Here is a 19,474-nt window from a genome sequence, read left to right as displayed (position 1 = left end):
GGGAAAAAGGGGGAGGGGGGGAAAGGGGGGGGGAAAGAAGGGAAGGGGGGGAAAAATTGGAAGGAAACAAGGGGGAGAAAACCAAAAAGGGACAGAAAGGGGGGGAAAGGAAGGGAAAAGAACAAAATAAAGGAAAAATAAAAGGAGAAACACAATCGTGCAAGATGGGCGCCACCCCGGGCCAGGCAACCCGCGGCCGATAGTACAGAAGAAAGTGTAAGCTGGCGAAAAGAAGGGTATGGCAGTCGCGACAAAGCATCGTAAGCGAGAAAAGTGGCATAGCAACAGACCCCAACCCACCCATGCCTGAGAAGCGAGGACAGAAGCGGCACCGCTATAAAGGGATAGAAAAGGGCCATAGAACCAAAAGAAAACATCTGAAAGACCCCACCCACCCGTCCCACCCCGCACCCCTGTAGAAGGCTACGGCCTACCCTCCAAACAGCGTGCCTGTCGCCCTAATCCAAAACCCGAAATATAGTGAAAAAGGAAAAGTAGAGGAAGAAGACAAAAAGAGAAGAGGAGAGGAAATACAAAACAAAAAGAAAATAGGAGGGAGGAGCCAGAGGATATGAGCAAACACATTCGGCCACGACCCTCCCCCGACCAACAAATGAAGAAGTATCAAATCAGTACTACACCTTCACATACAGCAAGAACCACAGGGAGGGGGAGGAGGGAGAGATTGTAACGTTTCACCGTGTCGGGAGTACAAACATCAATGCAACGGGCAGGTAAACCAGCAAACTATCATGTCGTGCAACTCACCCCCAACCCTTCCTGACCACGAAATCAACCCAATAAAGGATAATGTGGAGCGGACGACCCAGCACTAAATAATCGTAACGTAGTCCAGAGTCACGGCAGTGATATAAATCAGGGAGAGCCTTCGTACGGAGGGAATACAAAAAGTCAATTAAGCAAGTCAATTGTAGCAGGAACGACAGGGCAAGCAAAGGCAAGCCGGAGTCCAGGTGCGCAATTCGACAACACAAAGGTACCCCTCCAGAACAAAAGTTCGAATCCAACGAAGCGGGAGCAAACAGCGGCCCACCATGAGTCCCAGGCACCCGGGAAGGAGCAGATCTCCGCGTCGTGTGGAAGTCCTCGAAATCCAGGCGGCGAGGAAGCAGAGGGTCAAAAGTCACCGGCCCATCAAGCGGCCGAAGAACAACAACAGCAACTCCTGGCGTGGCCGAAGGGGGCGAAGCAATGGCGGCAGCAGGACACAGGGGTGCATGAAAGAGCGGCGGCCCAAAATGGCGGCGAGCCGCATGGGGTCGGTAGAGGCACCGGGGGCCAAGACAGCGTACAATGACATCAAGGCGTCCAGGACATCTCCGGGCGTGGGCGCTCAAGTACACCCCCAGGCCTCCGCACAATCCGGCCGGTAAGGAGCGTCGGTGCAGAGCGGAGCACCCCCCACGTCGTCAGTAGCCATCTTGTGAGTTTCGCCGCCCCACACTCCACTGTGGGCCCCCAAACAGTTCCCAAATGTAGGACTTTACAGACCTCCGGAGGCTCCCAACAACGGCCTCACCGGCACAGGATGGATGAGTGCCCGATGGGGGGGGGTCCCCTCCGAACAGTGGCAGGCCCCACAGGCGAGAGCCAGGCGCGGGGTTCAGGACCGCCGGACAGGAAAAGGCCAAGGGACCCCTTCACACGGTCAGCCCCCAACACATCTCGTCCCCCTCCAGCCGCACGGCCCAGTCATCGGGGCCGGTTCAGGATCTCCGGGGCACACGCACAACGGTTCCCACCAGTGGCTCACTGTCGCGGCTGGGGCCAGCAATCTCTTCTCCGCCGGTCGGGTCCCGCAGGAATCTCCTCTCTGCCGGTCGGGTCCCGCAGGCGAGGTCCCGGTCTCAAGTGCCCGGAGGCCCCAATCTCACCGAGGGCACAGCTGCGGATCCACAGCACACAGGGACCTCCGGACCAGACGGTGAGTAAGAGTGGGTCTTTAAAGTTCAAATTCTGTATGGAAGTAGCGTCGCAGTGCAGGATATAAGACAGGATAGTCGGAGTTAGCCGGAGGGCCGACGGAGCCGAGCTAAAAGGCGGCCATTCCGTCTCTTTTTTAATTTTAAAAGGTACTTGAGTATTAAAATAATGAAACTAACTTTTATTATTTAACCTTTTTTTAAATTATTCAAATAATGCTTGAGTATTTTTTACCCTAAAAAATACTTGAGTATTAATTTAAATAAACATCTAATTATTATTGATTATAACTTGTTTCTTTTAAAAAAATGACTTAAATAATAAATAAATATTTTGAGTACTAGAGTACTAAATCAATATATTATTTTATTAATTTAAAACCATGAATATTTTTGAAATAAAAAAGTACTTGAGTATTAGTTTTTTTTTAATCCAATATAGCATATATTTTAAATTAAATATAAATAAATGAACCATGAATATTTTTGAAATAAAAAAGTACTTGAGTATTAATTCTTTAAAAAATCCAATATAAAATATTTTAAATTATATAGATGAAAATAAAAACTTTCTTAAAAAAAATATTATTAAAAAAAATATTAAACAAAATATGCTTACGTTGTAAAGACTTGCGTTGTAATGACATCTGCGTTGTAATAGCATGCGTTGTAAAAGCATGCGTTGTAAAAGCACTTGCGTTGTAATAGTTGCGTTATAATGGTAGTGTGTTGTAAAAGTTGCGTTGTAAAGGATGTTTCCCATAAATACTAGCTAAGGTACTTGCTCATAAGCTTTCACAGCTGATTGAGTATATCATTTCCCCAATGCATTCTGGATTCGTCCCCCGACGTTCTACATCCCTGAATCTCCACACACTGTTTGCTGTGCTACACAGAATACAACCCGAGATCCCAGAAGCTGAGGCATTACTAGACGTGGAGAAGGCATTCGATTCATTAGAATCACTTTTCTAGTGGAAGTGATGCAACGCATGGGATTGCCCTATGGTTTCATCTCCACGGTCTCCCTGTTATATAGTAAGCCATCAGCACGGCTCCGTCTAAACGGTACAGTGTCCAGTCCATTTCTGTTGTTTCGTGGGACCAGGCAGGGCTGCCCTTTGTCCCCGCTCTTATTCATCCTAGCCATGGACCCCTTGGTCCGGCACCTCCAGGAACGCCATCTGCATAGAGGATTGCAGTTTAATACTGGCCCTCTGCTTGCTTCTCTATACGCTGACGATACCATCCTTTACGTCTGAGAGCCGCATATTAATCTGTCTCCCCTTATCCAAGAAATCATCCGCTTTCGTAGATTTTCAGGGATTGGGATAAATTGGCACAAGTCAATCATATTCCCGCTCACGGCGAGTACTGCCTGATGGGACTGTGAATTCCCCCTCGAATGGTGCCAAGATTCAGTAAAGTATCTTGGTATACATATTCATCTGGACACCACTCAAATCATACGCTTAAATTACAGACAGACTTTTCAAAAGTTAGAGGAGCAGGTGGACAGATAGCTAAGATTGCCGCAATCGCTGGCTGGCCGGGTGGCTATTTTGAAAATGGTGGTTCTTCCCAAATTCTTATACCTCTTTAACAATATCCCGATCCCCCTTTCTAATGGTTTCTTCCGCACTTTGCAGACACTCATGACTCGACTAGTGTGGGGCGGGAGGAGACCGCGTGTCCGCTGGGCCACAATGACATTACTGTATGACTGGGGTGGGTTCAATGTCCCGGACTTCCATCTATACTATTTAGTAGCGCAATGTCACTATGTGTATGCTTGGTTCCACCCTGATGCCTGCATACCCTACCTATGACCGGAGGCAGATCTGGTTCTCCCTGACAAATTGTGCGCGGTGCTACCCGAGGGTTTTTCTCGTGACAAACACAACATACAGTGTTCACTACTGCCTGGGCCTTTCGATAGACGAGGACGCCAGGTTCACCGGTTGTTCCTTCATGACGCGCTTTCTCTTGAGACGCATGAAATCTTTGCTGCGTGCTACTTTCCCCACATACCCTGTAGAGCCTGACTCTTTCCCTCTACTCACACCGGTATTAGAGTCCCCCAGCGGCGCACGCCTTATTTCCAAACTGTACAAAGCTTGCGCTGAGATAATACCAGCGGACGACTCCAGCCTTAGACAGGCTTGGGAGGTGGACCCCGGATACCCCATCACGGATGAACAATGGGTGAAATGCTGTGAGGCCACCAAGGACATTTCCCTTAACTGCAGCCATAAGTTGCTAAACTATAAATTTCTCCGCCGCGTCTACTTTACACCTGCCCTGGCTCACAGGATAGATGCAGAGAGACCACACACCTGTTTGAAATGTGCTGCACAACACACTGACTTTCTACACTTGGCATGGTCCTGCCCCCTCTTGCAATCCTATTAGTCAGAGGTACATGTGACTCTGGGTACGATAATCGGTCTTCTAAAGGTCCCCATTCCCGAGATAGCCCTTTTAGGTTACACAGTGCAGATTCCTAAGAAAGATAGGAAACTTGGGTGCTTGGGACCACTTTTAGCTAAAAGGGAGGTTGCCATTCACTGGGGCAGGAAGTCCACTCTTAAGCTGCAGGACTGGTTGGGGAGTCTGGCACGCTGCAACACGAATGCCAAAATATATGCCAGTCTTATGCCAGCGACATCACGACCTTGGGATATTTGGGGGCCACTGCGATCCTACTATGAGACCGACAGACGAGGTGACATCACACAGGAGGATAGTGGGTTGGTGCCTGAGGAAGTGGGCTGAGGGGGTGCTTTTTGAGCCCTGGCTCTCCTTTTCAGTGAAGCAATATGATTGGGCCGTGTGCCTTTGGTTGCATGTGAGGGTAACTGCTGTTGGACGCCGGAACACTGGGATCGAAGGGAGGTGGGTTGAGGACTGGGCTGGGCTGTCCTGGTACTAGGCTGAACAACTGTGTTAATCGCCATGATGCTCATCACTGTATATGTATTTGTCAGGAACGAATAATGGATGTGTAAGATGAATATTAGTAATGCAATGTAACTATTATGTTTAAACTGGAAATATAAAGTGTTAAAAAAAATTAAGTACTAGCTTTTGTTTGTGCCTCCTTTTGGCTCTGCTAAGTTTGCTCTGGTAATCACCTCAGCGCAACAGCCAGCAAATGGTTTGCTAAGGGAGGTGTTCAGACAGCCCCCTCCCTGTCATGTCTTTCAAACTCACAACCTTTCTAACACTCATATATCGAAACACTGACAAAACAATGCCCCAGCTCCCAGAAACAGGGCTGGGCCTGCAGCTGCGTTTGATGCGGCTATAAGTTTGTTTTATAGTATCTCTACAAGGACGAGAAGAAAGGCTGGTGTAATTAATGGTCCATTGCTGGGTAATAATATTTAATGACCCCCCCCCAAGCTAAAATTATCCGTAGAACACAGTGGCGGCTCCTCCGCTAAGGCGGAAGAGCGTCGCCTCACTGCTTTCAAGGAGTGCAAGAAGAGGAAACATAACATGATAATAACTGAAAGTTATTATAATGTTATGTTTCCTTTGCGGGCGGGCAGGTGGGCGGGCTGCTCTGCTCATGAAGCAGGGCAGGGGTGGAGTGGTTTGCCCACTCAATTGCGCAATGACTGTTTGGTCAGGCCTCTTGGGCCGCCCAAGCCAGTCATGCGCACTTTCCCATTCTCCATGCAGGCAGAACAAACCCAGGCTCCCATACCCTGGTTTAGCGTCCAAACAGGACTCTCCCACAACCAATCATAATGCTGGATTGCAGCGCTGTGCTTGCGGAGAAGAGCAGGAGCGGAGACGCGGGACCCAGCGGTAAAGTAAGTTAATTTTTTTTTTTATTATACGTGATCACCCGCCCCCTCCCAAGTGCGACCTGTGAACCGCCCGCCCCACAACCCACTAGCCAGGCCGGACGCCGCTGGTAGAACAGAGAACTCACATCCAGACTCGGGCAGTGCAAAAGAATGAAATAATGGACTCAGGCAGGGCTTTAAGTGGGCAGGGTCTCAAGGGGTCTGAGCACCAGCAGTTTTTCAGGGGGCCTCGAAACGGATCTCTATTGAGCTCTGTTTTGAGCCCTGACACAGACAGTCCGTATTTTTTTCCGGACTGCAGTGACAGCAGTTTGCTGTCACTGCAGTCCGGAAAAAAAAGTGTCAGGCCGCAAAACAGCCCGATAGAGACCTGTTTCGAGACAGCAAGCACATTGATGTGCGCTGCTCACACTGCTCACTTCTCAGTAGTGAAGTTACGACATGACGTCATGCCAGGTGAGCGTTGTGGGGGAAGGGAAATCATCTAAAGAGTAATTTTCTTTCTGAATGTCCCCTCTCTTTCTGAAACGCAAGAGCAGCAACATTGTGGTAGGGTCACCAGGGTTTTAATTGGAAGCTTTGTCCATATTATATAGAAGCCAGAGTTGCAGCTTATTTATCTTCTGCAACTAACAACCATTGACAAAGCCAATCGTCCTTACTTGTCGTAAGTATGATGTTACTTGTTGTATCACATATCTGGATGCAATTAGAAAAACAGCAAAATACAAGTCGGGCGGCACACTAAGCTAAGCACATATTTTTTGCGTAAGTGTTTCAAAGCCACGCCCCTAATTACACTGGCCACGCCCCTTTGAGACCCCCCAGTTTTTTCATCCCACTTAAAGCCCTGGACTCAGGACACTATCTTGCAAGAACACACATGCACTCCTCTAGTGCTCTGTACTCTGGACCAGAGCAGAGACAAGTACGTTCCCATCTGACAAGCATGACTGAGTGTGCATTCATCTAGCTCTCGGGAACCCAGGCACGCACTAGCACCAATGCCGGACTGGCCGTACCTGGCCCGGGATGCTGGAGGGAGGGGGCATCTGTTACCATCGGGCCACTTTTGTAGCAGTACAGTTTTAAAAAACACTGCAGAGACAGAGTTGCTTGTAAAGCCAACAGTTTTAAGGCAACAATAACCGTGCCAAAATAACTCTGGTGATTGATGTACCTGCCGGAGAGAGGTCGGAGTTTTGTCTTGTAGCAGTTTTGACTATTCTAAGGTAGCGCAGCGGGTTAATATTCCTGCTGCAAAGAACATGTACAATGCGGATGGCAGAATATTATTTTTGTGCATAGAGTTTGTGGGATACTCCTTTCGTCACAGAGATCCTTTAGTTACCGTGCAGTTCATGTTACAATCGTAATCTGGCCCAGTGAGCTAAAAACTGCCATTGAAGAGATGCATGCAAACTGCATGATACAGGTTAGTCTGTTAAATATGCTAACTCCGCTAAATATTTGTGAAAGTAATCGCCTTATACCAACTCTGATAGATATCGGTTGTGCGATGTTTTGTCTTAAGTTTCTTAATGTTTCCGGGAAAAACGTTGCACATTAATCATCATAGCTCTAAAACAAATCTGCCCATCGAAAACCTCTGACCCATAGACTTTTACACGTGTGTGTGTATTCTGTGTGAAGCTGCAACGCTCTTCAAAGCCTCATCAGGGGAGCAAACGCCATAAAAAGCCAATTACAATACAATGCAAATCAATATAAACAGTGCACGGTATGTCGTAGTCTCTTCAAATTAAAAAAAGCATTTTTAACATGAAGAATCATGAGGAATCCAGTGTTCATATCACTGCATCGAGTAGCATTCATTAAAAGTGAACATTTTTTAAAACATGAACTTGCTAGAAGTATTCAGTCTGACTGCCCTTTACAAAAAGGCCACTAGTGAACTACGAGGTAAAAGAACTGTCACGTGCACCCTATATTCTTATTCCAGTTTAACATTTTTTTTTAAACAAAATTAGCTTTTAAAATGCACGATTGTACCTTTTGTTCTTTCAACATGTTCTCGGGGGGAGAGAGGAACCCCTCCGACCCCCCTTAAGTCAGTTGAGCTCACCTCACTCTCTACTTCAAACTCACTCCCAACTTTTACGCCCTACCAGCTACCACTTTGAAAAGTCACCGGCCGCCACTGCTTACACGACTCTTACCAGTCCAATATAGACTGCACACATGACTGCGGTCAGACACCATCGCTCTGCATTGCGCCGTCTCCGGCTGACCAGCCTCTCCCTGCCCGCCGTAGCCTTGTCGATTACAGTGTCCTCGTCCAGTTCGGGCAGCAGCGTTTCTGCGTCGCCATCCTCTCCGCGCGCCTCTTGCGTAGCGGAGAGGACCCGCTTCTCACTTAACGTCAGCATGATGCCCTCAGAGGAGCCACGTCAGCCGCGGGGAGCCAACACGGTGAGGCGAGCGGAAACACCTCTGGCAGTAGCTCCACAGGTAGTTAAATATTGGCTGGCTGGACCGCACCAACTCCGCACTACCCCCTCAACGCTACCACTGCTCTGTGCGCGAGCCGCACCTGTAAGTGTTCAGACGATGCTCCAGAGCTGTCACTAGTTTCCTGTCAGCTGCCACCAGGATTAGAAGTCACAGCTACGCCCGCAGGGAAAAGACGACATGTGACTTGAGATGCTCATTGTTCCTAAGCGCTGTAAACAGTGGTGAAGTGGGGACAAAAAAAGTAGGGGAACTGTGGGTGGAGAAACAGGGGGCGGGAATAACCGTGGATTGAATCAGTGGGCGGAGTCAGGGGTGTGGCTAGAAATAGCAAAACATTCCAATTTTTAGTAAGGTGTTTAGCATTTCACTGACCAGTTACAGCTTATAATGTTATTTAATTAAAACAATGGATAAACATGTTTATTTGAGGTCTAATTCAGGAAAAAGCAAACACTCATAGGGAAAACAGGTTTATGTAAAGCGTGTGAAATATAAGCAGGAACAACATTTTACCTTAATGCTTTTACTCTCATTCTGGCAGATGAATCAAGCAAAATACCTCCCGGTAAAATTGTGAATCGGTAAAACAGGCCGATACCGAACGCAAAACCTGGAAATGCAATGCATCAAACGGTAAAATACCGAATCGCATAATAGTGAATCGGTAATACCGAGAAAGAAAACCAGCCTCCGGAAATACCGAATCGCTAATAAAGATTCGCTACGAAATGCATCATAACTCGCAAATACCGAAAATGGTCAAAATCGCTATTTTGCATGAGCAAAATAAGGGAAATCATAAACTGAAGGTAAAGTTATTGGAAGGTAGGAAAAAAAATATATTTCCAACACAGGTGCAGCCATTCAGAAACCCTTCAAATATGCCTCTGGAGACCCTGTAGGTCTTCCAAAATGGCTGCCCCCTACGTGCTTGTTAGGAGGAGGAGAATCAATGCCCTTGCACAGCGCAGGAGGATGATCCAGGACAGAGTCTTCAGGGTGCGTATCACATTGCTGGACCAGACAGAGGAACAGATCTATGACAAGTACAGGCTCACCATTGCCATGATCATGCGCCTCATTGCCGACCTTGAACCACTGCTGCAGCAACAGACCCGTAGGACCAATGCCATCCCAGCCCATGTCCAGGTCCTATGCAGCCTGCACATGCTGGCGTCAGGAAGCTACCAGGGGGTCATAGCAGAAGCTGGAGGCATGTTGCAAAGCGCACTATCACGCTTCTTCCACAATTTCCTAGATGCCATGCTGACATTGATACATCACCACATCACCTTCCCCACAACCCCACAGCAGTTGAACCGCATCAAACAGGAGTTCTACCAGGTGGCACAATTCCCCCATGTGATAGGGTGCGTGGACTGCACCCATGTCCCCATCTGTCCCCCGTCAGCCAACGAGTACATCTACCACAACCGGAAGTCATACCATTCCATCAACGTCCAGGTTGTGTGCAATGCCAAGCACATCATTACGGACATCGTATCACAATTCCCAGGAATCACCCACGACGCATACATATTCAGACACAGTGGCATCCACAGGCGCCTGATCAACGGGGAATTTGGAGAGGGTCACCTACTCGGTACATACAAATGCCTCCAAAGGAACACCATCCTCACATATGTAAATGTATCCATGCAACTAACCTTTTGCTCCCCTCCCTGCAGGTGACAGCGCCTACGCCTTGCGTGATTATCTACTCACTCCCTACCTCAACCCTGCAACACCTCAGGAGCAGTGGTACAATACAGCACATATCAGCACCAGGAATGTGGTAGAGCGAACCTTTGGCATCCTCAAGAGTCGCTTCCGATACTACACAAGACAGGAGGTGCCTTGCAGTATGAACCAGTTACCTGCTGCCGGATAATAGCAGTCTACGCCATGCTGCACAACATTGCCACACAAAGGGGGATACCAATAGAGGTGGTCGGAGAGGATGACTTATGGGCACGGCAACCCCCCCCAACACCAACAGGCACACGTGCCAAATACAGCTGAGGGACAAAGGAGGCGGACATACATCACAAGACATCACTTCTGAGACAGGTATGAAAGAGCCAACACAACATGTTTATGTTTGCTATTGTTTAATGCACATGAGTACCTGTCAGGTGCATATGTATGAGACGCCAACATGACGCAGAATCAAATAAACGAATCAAAACATGTCCGTTGTCATCACGGGTGTAACATGTTGCTGTACTGTTGGCCCATGGTTACGTCACCATGGCCAGGGAGCCATTGGATCTTGGCTATTTGCGCCTGCCCCATACCCCCAGCCTCCTGTGCCGTGACTCGGCCACATCTCCGCGATGTGATTCTGTGGCTGTGGTGCTGCTTGCACTGCGCCTCCTTTCGCTGGCCTCCGGAACAGAGGCACTGCTCACGCTTGAGGCAGCCTCACTCCCCTCCTCCCCTCCCAAACTGCTGGCACTGAAAGTCCCAGACTGCAGATGCTCCACTGCAGTGGTCACTCTCTCCAGGGACTTTGCGACATCCCCACAATAATGGCCCAAATCGACCTGCAGGGACACAGATCTGGGCGACAGCACAGCTGTGCTGTTGCACAGCTTAGTGATGGCTCTATTGGTGGCAATGGTACGGACCATGTTCTGGCAATGCCTACGGCGCTCGCTCTGTTGTCCTGCAATTACAGCACGTGTGAGTTCCTGCAGGCACAGTTTTATGTCTCTGTTGCCCTCAGCAACGTCTGTGGTCGTCTCGCGCATTGCGTCTGTCATGGTGCCTATTTTGTTTGTCAGTTTCACAATGTTGATCTTCATAGCACCCATGTGTCTCCCCTGCAGGCGCTGGACACGCAGCATCCGTATCTCCACCACTCCATATCCGTGTGCTGGATCATCTGCTCTCTCAACAGCTCTACCTAGGGGCCTGGCCCGCTGCCTGACCCGGACACGTGCTGCTGCTTGGGTGGTTGGACCAACGACTGTCTGTCGTGAGACAATTGTGTCAGCTGGCCTCTGCTCTGAATCCATCAACTGCAGGGAGGGGACATTTTCCCTGCGGCTCTGTGTAGTTGGCCGCGGTGGTGGTGGTGTTGATGTCCACCATGGTGGTGGTGGTGATGTCCGCCGTGGTGGTGGTGGTGGTGGTGATGTCCGCCGTGGTGGTGGTGGTGATGGTGGTGTTGTGGGTTCAGGTTCCTGCGGGGTCTCAACATCTGTCACCACTGGTGTCTCTGAGATGACGAGACGTCCGCTGTCATCTGAGTCGAGGGGTGATGCATCTGTATGTGAAACGGTGCATAGTTATTATTTTGCCATGATGTATCAATGTTGCATGATTTAACCTACATAAAGGAGATTTTGCACTGACATATGGCCATGTGCAGCTGGTTTCATTTCTATTACATCAGGGGTCAGACATGCACTCATTCATGATATGACTACAACTCCCATGATGCACTACTCTGGTGAGGGAATATGCATTAGGCGCAGCTACATATGCACTATGATTGGCCTGGGGGGATGGGCATGGGTGGACAACACGCTGCATATCTGCGTGGGCATGCATCTTACCTTCTCCTCCTGCTGCTGCGCCAGATGTATCCAATTGAGTGACCCCCACAACAGCTTCTGGCTCAATTGTTGCCTCAATGAGGTCCTCAAGGGCAGTGTTTGCAGTCACATTGGATGTTCCCCCTCCTGTGCCAGCTACATCCCTCACCCTTTCGGCAATCCTCTCCTTTGCCCTCTTCCTGAGGTCATACCACCTCTTCTTTAAATTGACAATGCTGCGGTGGGTGACTCCTACAGCATTGACTCTGTCTTTAATGCGCAGCCACAATTTGCGCTTCTCTGCCTCTGGAACTTTTTGGGACAGCCTCCCAAAAAGCTTGTTGTGTTTGCTGCTCACCCCCTTGATGCGCTACAAAAGGGGGTGGTAATGGACGGAGCATCTGAACCAATCAAACACTCACACCCAGTCAAAAGATCTGGGTTTAATCCATCACCGTTCTTTAGCCCACTCTGCCACCCCAGTTCAGACATGGCTATATGCAAATCAGTCTGACCCTGTGCCTCATGGGAACAGTCCAGCCCGAACCGCCAAGCCATGCCTTCCCTGGACCGGAAACAAGCTTCCGGGGACCGTTTTCTGGCATTACAGCCGTCTTCAGCCCAGCTTGCTTGAATCCAGTGGCAAAGTGAGCAAGGGACTGATGTCTGAGCATACCCTGCCACACTTATGGTGGCCAAAAAGCGGTACAAAAGGGGGTGGTAATGGACGGAGCATCCCAACCAATCAAACACTCACACCCAATCAAAAGATCTGGGTTTAATCCATCACCGTTCTTTAGCCCACTCTGCCACCCCAGTTCAGACATGGCTATATGCAAATCAGTCTGATCCTGTGCCTCATGGGAACAGTCCAGCCCGAACCGCCAAGCCATGCCTTCCCTGGACCAGAAACAAGCTTACGGGGACCGGTTTCTGGCATTACAGCCGTCTTCAGCCCGGCTTGCTTGAATCCAGTGGCAAAGTGAGCAAGGGACTCACGTCTGAGAATACCCTGCCACACTTATGGCGGCCAAAAAGCGGTACAAAAGGGGGTGGTAATGGACGGAGCATCTGAACCAATCAAACACTCACACCCAGTCAAAAGATCTGGGTTTAATCCATCACCGTTCTTTAGCCCACTCTGCCACCCCAGTTCAGACATGGCTATATGCAAATCAGTCTGACCCTGTGCCTCATGGGAACAGTCCAGCCCGAACCGCCAAGCCATGCCTTCCCTGGACCGGAAACAAGCATACGGGGACCAGTTTCTGGCATTACAGCCGTCTTCAGCCCGGCTTGCTTGAATCCAGTGGCAAAGTGAGCAAGGGACTCACGTCTGAGCATACCCTGCCACACTTATGGCGGCCAAAAAGCGGTACAAAAGGGGGTGGTAATGGACGGAGCATCTGAACCAATCAAACACTCACACCCAGCCAAAAGATCTGGGTTTGATCCATCACCGTTCTTTAGCCCACTCTGCCACCCCAGTTCAGACATGGCTATATGCAAATCAGTCTGACCATGTGCCTCATGGGAACAGTCCAACCCGAACCAGAAAAGCCATGCCTTCCCTGGACTGGAAACAAACTTACGGGGACCGGTTTCTGGCATTACAGCCGTCTTCAGCCCGGCTTGCTGGAATCCAGTGGCAAAGTGAGCAAGGGACTCACGTCTGAGCATACCATGCCACACTTAAGGCGGCCAAAAAGCAGTACAAAAGGGGGTGGTAATGGACGGAGCATCTGAACCAATCAAACACTCACACCCAGTCAAAAGATCTGGGTTTAATCCATCACCGTTCTTTAGCCCACTCTGCCACCCCAGTTCAGACATGGCTATATGCAAATCAGTCTGGCCTGTCAATTCTCCTGCCCGTCACTTCTCCTGCCCTGTTCACTGCTCCTGTCCTGTTCACTGCTCTTGCCCTGTTCAATGCTCCTGCCCTGTTCACCGCTCCTGCCCTTTTCACCGCTCCTGCCCAGTTAGCCGCTCCTGCCCTGTTCACTGCTCCTGCCCCGTTCACTGCTCCTGTCCCGTACACTGCTCCTGCCCTGTTCACCGCTCTTGCCCCGTTCTCCGCTCCTGTCCGTTCACCGCTCCTGTCCGTTCACTGCTCCTGCTCATTCCTAATCACTGCTTCTGCCCCGTCACCACTCCTGCCCCATCACCACTCCTGCCCCGTCACCTCTCCTGCCCCGTCACCTCTCCTGCCCCGTCACTTCTCCTGCCCGGTCACTTCTCCTGCCCGGTCACCTCTCCTCTCCTGCCCTGTCATGTCACCTGCTGGTCACTTCTCCTGCCCGGTCACTTCTCCTGCCCGGTCACTTCTCCTGCCCGGTTGCCTCTCCTGCCTGGTTGCCTCTCCTGCCCTGTTGCCTCTCCTTCCCCGTCACTTCTCCTGTCCGAGTCACTTCTCCTGTCCCAGTCACTTCTCCTGTCCCGTCATTTTTCCTCCTCCTGTCCCGTCACTTCTCCTGTCCCGTCACTTCTCCTGTCCCGTCACTTTTCCTGCACCTTCACTTTTCCTGCACCGTCACTTCTGACCCATTCACTGCTCCTGCCCCATTCACTGCTCCTGCCCTATTCACTGCTCCTGCCCGGTTACCACTCCTGCTCATGCCTAATCACCGCTCCTGCCCCACTCGGGTGACAAACGCAAAAAGAACAATTGATGGACAGCATGCAGAACAATGTCATACATTCACCTCAGTTCAGAGATCTGGGCTTAAATCCATTGTTTTTTGCTCACCACACCAATCCAGTTTGGACCCAGCCATATGCAAATCAGTCTAGATTCTGTGCCCAATGGGAACAGTCCAGCCCGAACTGCCAGGCCATATGTATTCAAGTGTCCTTTCATTCGGGAAGTGAACACAAAGCAGTACCCACTGAACCTTGCACATAGCATATTGCTCTTTGATATGCAAGGTACATGTTCTTTGCAGCAGGCATATTACCCCTCTGCACTACCTTAGATGAGTAAAACAGCCACTAGGCAAAACATGCTCCCGGCTCTCTCCAGCAGGTACATTGATCACCAAAGTTACCTTGGCACTTGTATTGTTGACCAAAACCTGCTGAATATACAAAGAACTTTGCAGTGTTTTTAAAACTCCTGCACTTGTACAAAACCGGTCCCACCAAACTAAACTGGCACTCTACCCTTCAAGTTGCCCTGGGAAACGCCTGCTCCTGCCTTTTCACTGCTCATGTCCAGTCAGTACTCCTGCTCATGCTCGATCAACACTCCTGCTTCATCAATTCCCCTCCCCCCTCCCTTCTCCTGGCCTGTGAATTCTCCTGCCCGTCACTTCTCCTGCTCTGTTCACTGCTCCTGCCCTGTTCACCGCTCCTGCCCTGTTCACCGCTCCTGCCCTGTTCACCGCTCCTGCCCTGTTCAACGCACCTGCCCTGTTCACCGCTCCTGCCCTTTTCACCGCTCCTGCCCAGTTCACCGCTCCTGCCCCGTTCACCGTTCCTGTCCCGTTCACCGTTCCTGCCCCGTTCACCGCTCCTGTCCGTTCACCGCTCCTGTCTGTTCACTGCTCCTGCTCATGCCTAATCACTGCTTCGGCCCCGTCACCTCTCCTGCCCCATCACCACTCTTGCCCCGTCACATCTCCTGCCCCGTCATGTCACCTGCCCGTCACTTCTCCTGCCCGGTCACCTCTCCTCTCCTGCCCTGTCACGTCACCTGCCCGTCACTTCTCCTGCCCGTCACTTCTCCTGCCCGGTCACTTCTCCTGCCCGATTGCCTCTCCTGCCCGGTTGCCTCTCCTGCCCTGTTGCCTCTCCTTCCCCGTCACTTCTCCTGACCGAGGCACTTCTCCTGTCCCAGTTACTTCTCCTGTCCCAGTCACTTCTCCTGTCCCAGTCACTTCTCCTGTCCCGTCATTTCTCCTTCTCCTGTCCCGTAATTTCTCCTTCTCCTGTCCCGTCACTTCTCCTGTCCCATCACTTTTCCTGCACCTTCACTTTTCCTGCACCGTCACTTTTGCCCCGTTCACTGCTCCTGCCCCATTCACTGCTTCTGCCCAATTCACTGCTCCTACCCCATTCACTGCTCCTGCCCGGTTACCACTCCTGCTCATGCCCAATCACCGCTCCTGCCCCACTACTTCTACTGCTTCGTCACTTCTCCTGCCCCGTCACCTCTCCTGCCCCGTCACCTCTCCTGCCAAGTCACCTCTCCTGCCCTGTTCACAGCTCCTGTTCTGTTCAACGTTCCTGCCCTGTTCACCGCTCCTGCCCTGTTCACCGCTCCTGCCCTTTTCACCGCTCCTGCCCAGTTCACCGCTCCTGCCCTGTTCACTGCTCCTGCCCCGTTCACCGCTCCTGTCCCGTTCACCATTCCTGCACTGTTCAACGCACCTGCCCTGTTCACCGCTCCTGCCCTTTTCACCGCTCCTGCCCAGTTCACCGCTCCTGCCCCATTCACCGTTCCTGTCCCGTTCACCGTTCCTGCCCCGTTCACCGCTCCTGTCCGTTCACCGCTCCTGTCCGTTCACTGCTCCTGCTCATGCCTAATCACTGCTTCGGCCCCGTCACCTCTCCTGCCCCATCACCACTCTTGCCCCGTCACATCTCCTGCCCCGTCATGTCACCTGCCCGTCACTTCTCCTGCCCGGTCACCTCTCCTCTCCTGCCCTGTCACGTCACCTGCCCGTCACTTCTCCTGCCCGTCACTTCTCCTGCCGGTCACTTCTCCTGCCCGATTGCCTCTCCTGCCCGGTTGCCTCTCCTGCCCTGTTGCCTCTCCTTCCCCGTCACTTCTCCTGTCCCAGTCACTTCTCCTGTCCCGTCATTTCTCCTTCTCCTGTCCCGTAATTTCTCCTTCTCCTGTCCCGTCACTTCTCCTGTCCCATCACTTTTCCTGCACCTTCACTTTTCCTGCACCGTCACTTTTGCCCCGTTCACTGCTCCTGCCCCATTCACTGCTTCTGCCCAATTCACTGCTCCTACCCCATTCACTGCTCCTGCCCGGTTACCACTCCTGCTCATGCCCAATCACCGCTCCTGCCCCACTACTTCTACTGCTTCGTCACTTCTCCTGCCCCGTCACCTCTCCTGCCCCGTCACCTCTCCTGCCAAGTCACCTCTCCTGCCCTGTTCACAGCTCCTGTTCTGTTCAACGCTCCTGCCCTGTTCACCGCTCCTGCCCTGTTCACCGCTCCTGCCCTTTTCACCGCTCCTGCCCTTTTCACCGCTCCTGCCCAGTTCACCGCTCCTGCCCTGTTCACCGCTCCTGCCCCGTTCACCGCTCCTGTCCCGTTCACCGTTCCTGCACTGTTCACCGCTCCTGCCCCCTTCACCGCTCCTGTCCGTTCACCGCTCCAGTCCGTTCACTGCTCCTGCTCATGCATAATCACTGCTTCTGCCCCGTCACCTCTCCTGCCCCATCACCACTCTTGCCCCGTCACATCTCCTGCCCCGCCATGTCACCTGCCCGTCACTTCTCCTGCCCGGTCACCTCTCCTCTCCTGCCCTGTCACGTCACCTGCCCGTCACGTCACCTGCCCGTCACTTCTCCTGCCCGGTCACTTCACCTGCCCGGTCACTTCTCCTGCCCGATTGCCTCCTTCCCCGTCACTTCTCCTGACCGAGGCACTTCTCCTGTCCCAGTCACTTCTCCTGTCCCGTCATTTCTCCTTCTCCTGTCCTGTCATTTCTCCTTCTCCTGTCCCGTCACTTCTCCTGTCCCATCACTTTTCCTGCACCTTCACTTTTCCTGCACCGTCACTTTTGCCCCGTTCACTGCTCCTGCCTCATTCACTGCTTCTGCCCAATTCACTGCTCCTACCCCATTCACTGCTCCTGCCCGGTTACCACTCCTGCTCATGCCCAATCACTGCTCCTGCCCCACTGCTTCGTCACTTCTCCTGCCCCGTCACCTCTCCTGCCCCGTCACCTCTCCTGCCCCGTCACCTCTCCTGCCCCGTCACCTCTCCTGCCCTGTCACCTCTCCTGCCCTGTCACCTCTCCTGCCCTGTCACCTCTCCTGCCCTGTCACATCTCCTGCCCGTCACTTCTCCTTCCCGGTCACCTCTCCTGTCCAGTTACCTCTACTGCCCAGTCACCTCTCCTTTCCTCTTGCCTCTCCTGCCCCGTCACTGCTCCTGACCCGTCACTTTTCCTGCCTCGTCACATTTCCTACCCATCACTTTTCCTGCCCCGTCACTTTTCCTGCCCCATCACCGCTCCTGCCCGTTCACTGCTCCTGCCCGTTCACTGCTCCTGTCCGGTTAGCACTCCTGCCCGATCACCGCTCATGTCCCATCACTTCTCCTGCCCCGTTCACTGCTCTTATCTGTTCACTGCCCCTATCCGTTCACTGCTCCTGCCGGTTACTGCTCCTGCCTATGCCTAATCGCCGGTCCTGCCCCTTCACTTCTCCTGCCCCATCACTTCTCCTGCCCAGTCACCTCTCCTTTCCTGTTGCCTCTCCTGCCCCGTCACTGCTCCTGACCCTTCACTTTTCCTGCCTCGCCTTCAATGCTCCTGCCCGTTTACTGCTCCTGTCCGGTCAGCACTCCTGTCCAATCACCGCTCCTGTCCCATCACTTCTCCTATCCCGTTCACTGCTCTTATCCGTTCACTGCCCCTATCCGTTCACTGCTCCTGCCGGTTACTGCTCCTGCCTATGCCTAATCGCCGGTCCTGCCCCTTCACTTCTCCTGCCCCATCACTTCTCCTGCCCCGTCACCTCTCCTTTCCTGTCACCTCTCCAGTCCCGTCACTGCTCCTGACAAGTCAACTCTCCTGCCCCGTCACTTCTCCTATCTGTTACTTCTCCTGCCCGGTCACCTCTCCTGCCCTAGTACCTCTGCTTTCCTATCGCTCCTGTCGCCTCTTCTGTCCGGTCACTGCTCCTGTCCAATTCACTCTGTGTACAACATTAACAAATTACACAAGGTGTCAAGTTCCCCATGCACTCTGTCTGGGGAAAGCTCCTCTGTAATCACCAACGCCGATCTCACTGGCACTTGATATGCTAAAGGCAGAGGGCGGGCGCATTGTCATTCGAAAGGGGGTAATCAGCCTCAATCGGAATGACAATGGGCTTGCTCTCTGTCTGTGCGAGTTCAGGGGGGGCGGGGGCTGCTGCAGCCTCTGGAGTTCACAGAGAAGGGCGAGCAGCCCCTGGAATCTAATGAAAAAAGTAGGACTATTCTTGCCGTCCCAGGATGCTTTTTTGAAAGTAAGCAGTAGGGGAACGGACTGAAATAATTTTTAGAAGTAGGGGCACGCCGTGCCCTTCCGTTCCCGCCCACTTCTACCTCTGGCTGTAAACACAGAAGAAATACATTTTATGCCGCCAGGTTTTCCAGGACCCCGCACTCCCTCCGCAGGCTGTCAAGACAGCAGGTTGCAGTGGTACAGTTTGTTTGCCAGTAACTATGACAGTGCAACTTGATAGAGTACCTATCTGTTGACATTCTTTTGTTTTCATGCTGTATTCTGTCTTTATAACTCTGAGTCTTTTTAATTTTTTTTATTTATGACATATAAAACCCGGATCAAATGGTGAACAAATACATAGCATAGAATCAATTTTACAAGGGGGGATAGAAAGAGATAAAACACCTGACAAGTATATACAAAAACTATAAAAGATTTGGCACAACCACAGCTATAAAAGTCTATTCACTTCCTAGATTAGTACATGAGCAATAACATGATTAACAATTAATAATCT

At 51.4% G+C, this 19,474-nt stretch overlaps 1 protein-coding gene across 1 annotated transcript in view; it reads right to left on the bottom strand.

Moving 5' to 3' along the window:
- The window catches only part of LOC144761755 (sodium-dependent glucose transporter 1-like), a 508,885-nt gene extending 500,734 nt beyond the window's left edge, over window positions 1–8,151 (bottom strand). Inside the window, exon 1 of the mRNA XM_078647007.1 lies at window positions 7,942–8,151. Within this exon, the coding sequence (XP_078503133.1) occupies window positions 7,942–8,151 (210 nt within the window). The remainder of the gene's footprint in view (window positions 1–7,941) is intronic.
- Between the last annotated feature and the right edge of the window lie 11,323 nt (window positions 8,152–19,474).

This window comes from Lissotriton helveticus, chromosome 6 (genome assembly GCF_964261635.1).
Source record: "Lissotriton helveticus chromosome 6, aLisHel1.1, whole genome shotgun sequence".
Classification (NCBI taxonomy): domain Eukaryota; kingdom Metazoa; phylum Chordata; class Amphibia; order Caudata; family Salamandridae; genus Lissotriton; species Lissotriton helveticus.
Note: the sequence above shows the minus strand (reverse complement) of the source record. Positions and strands in the feature narration are given on the sequence as shown.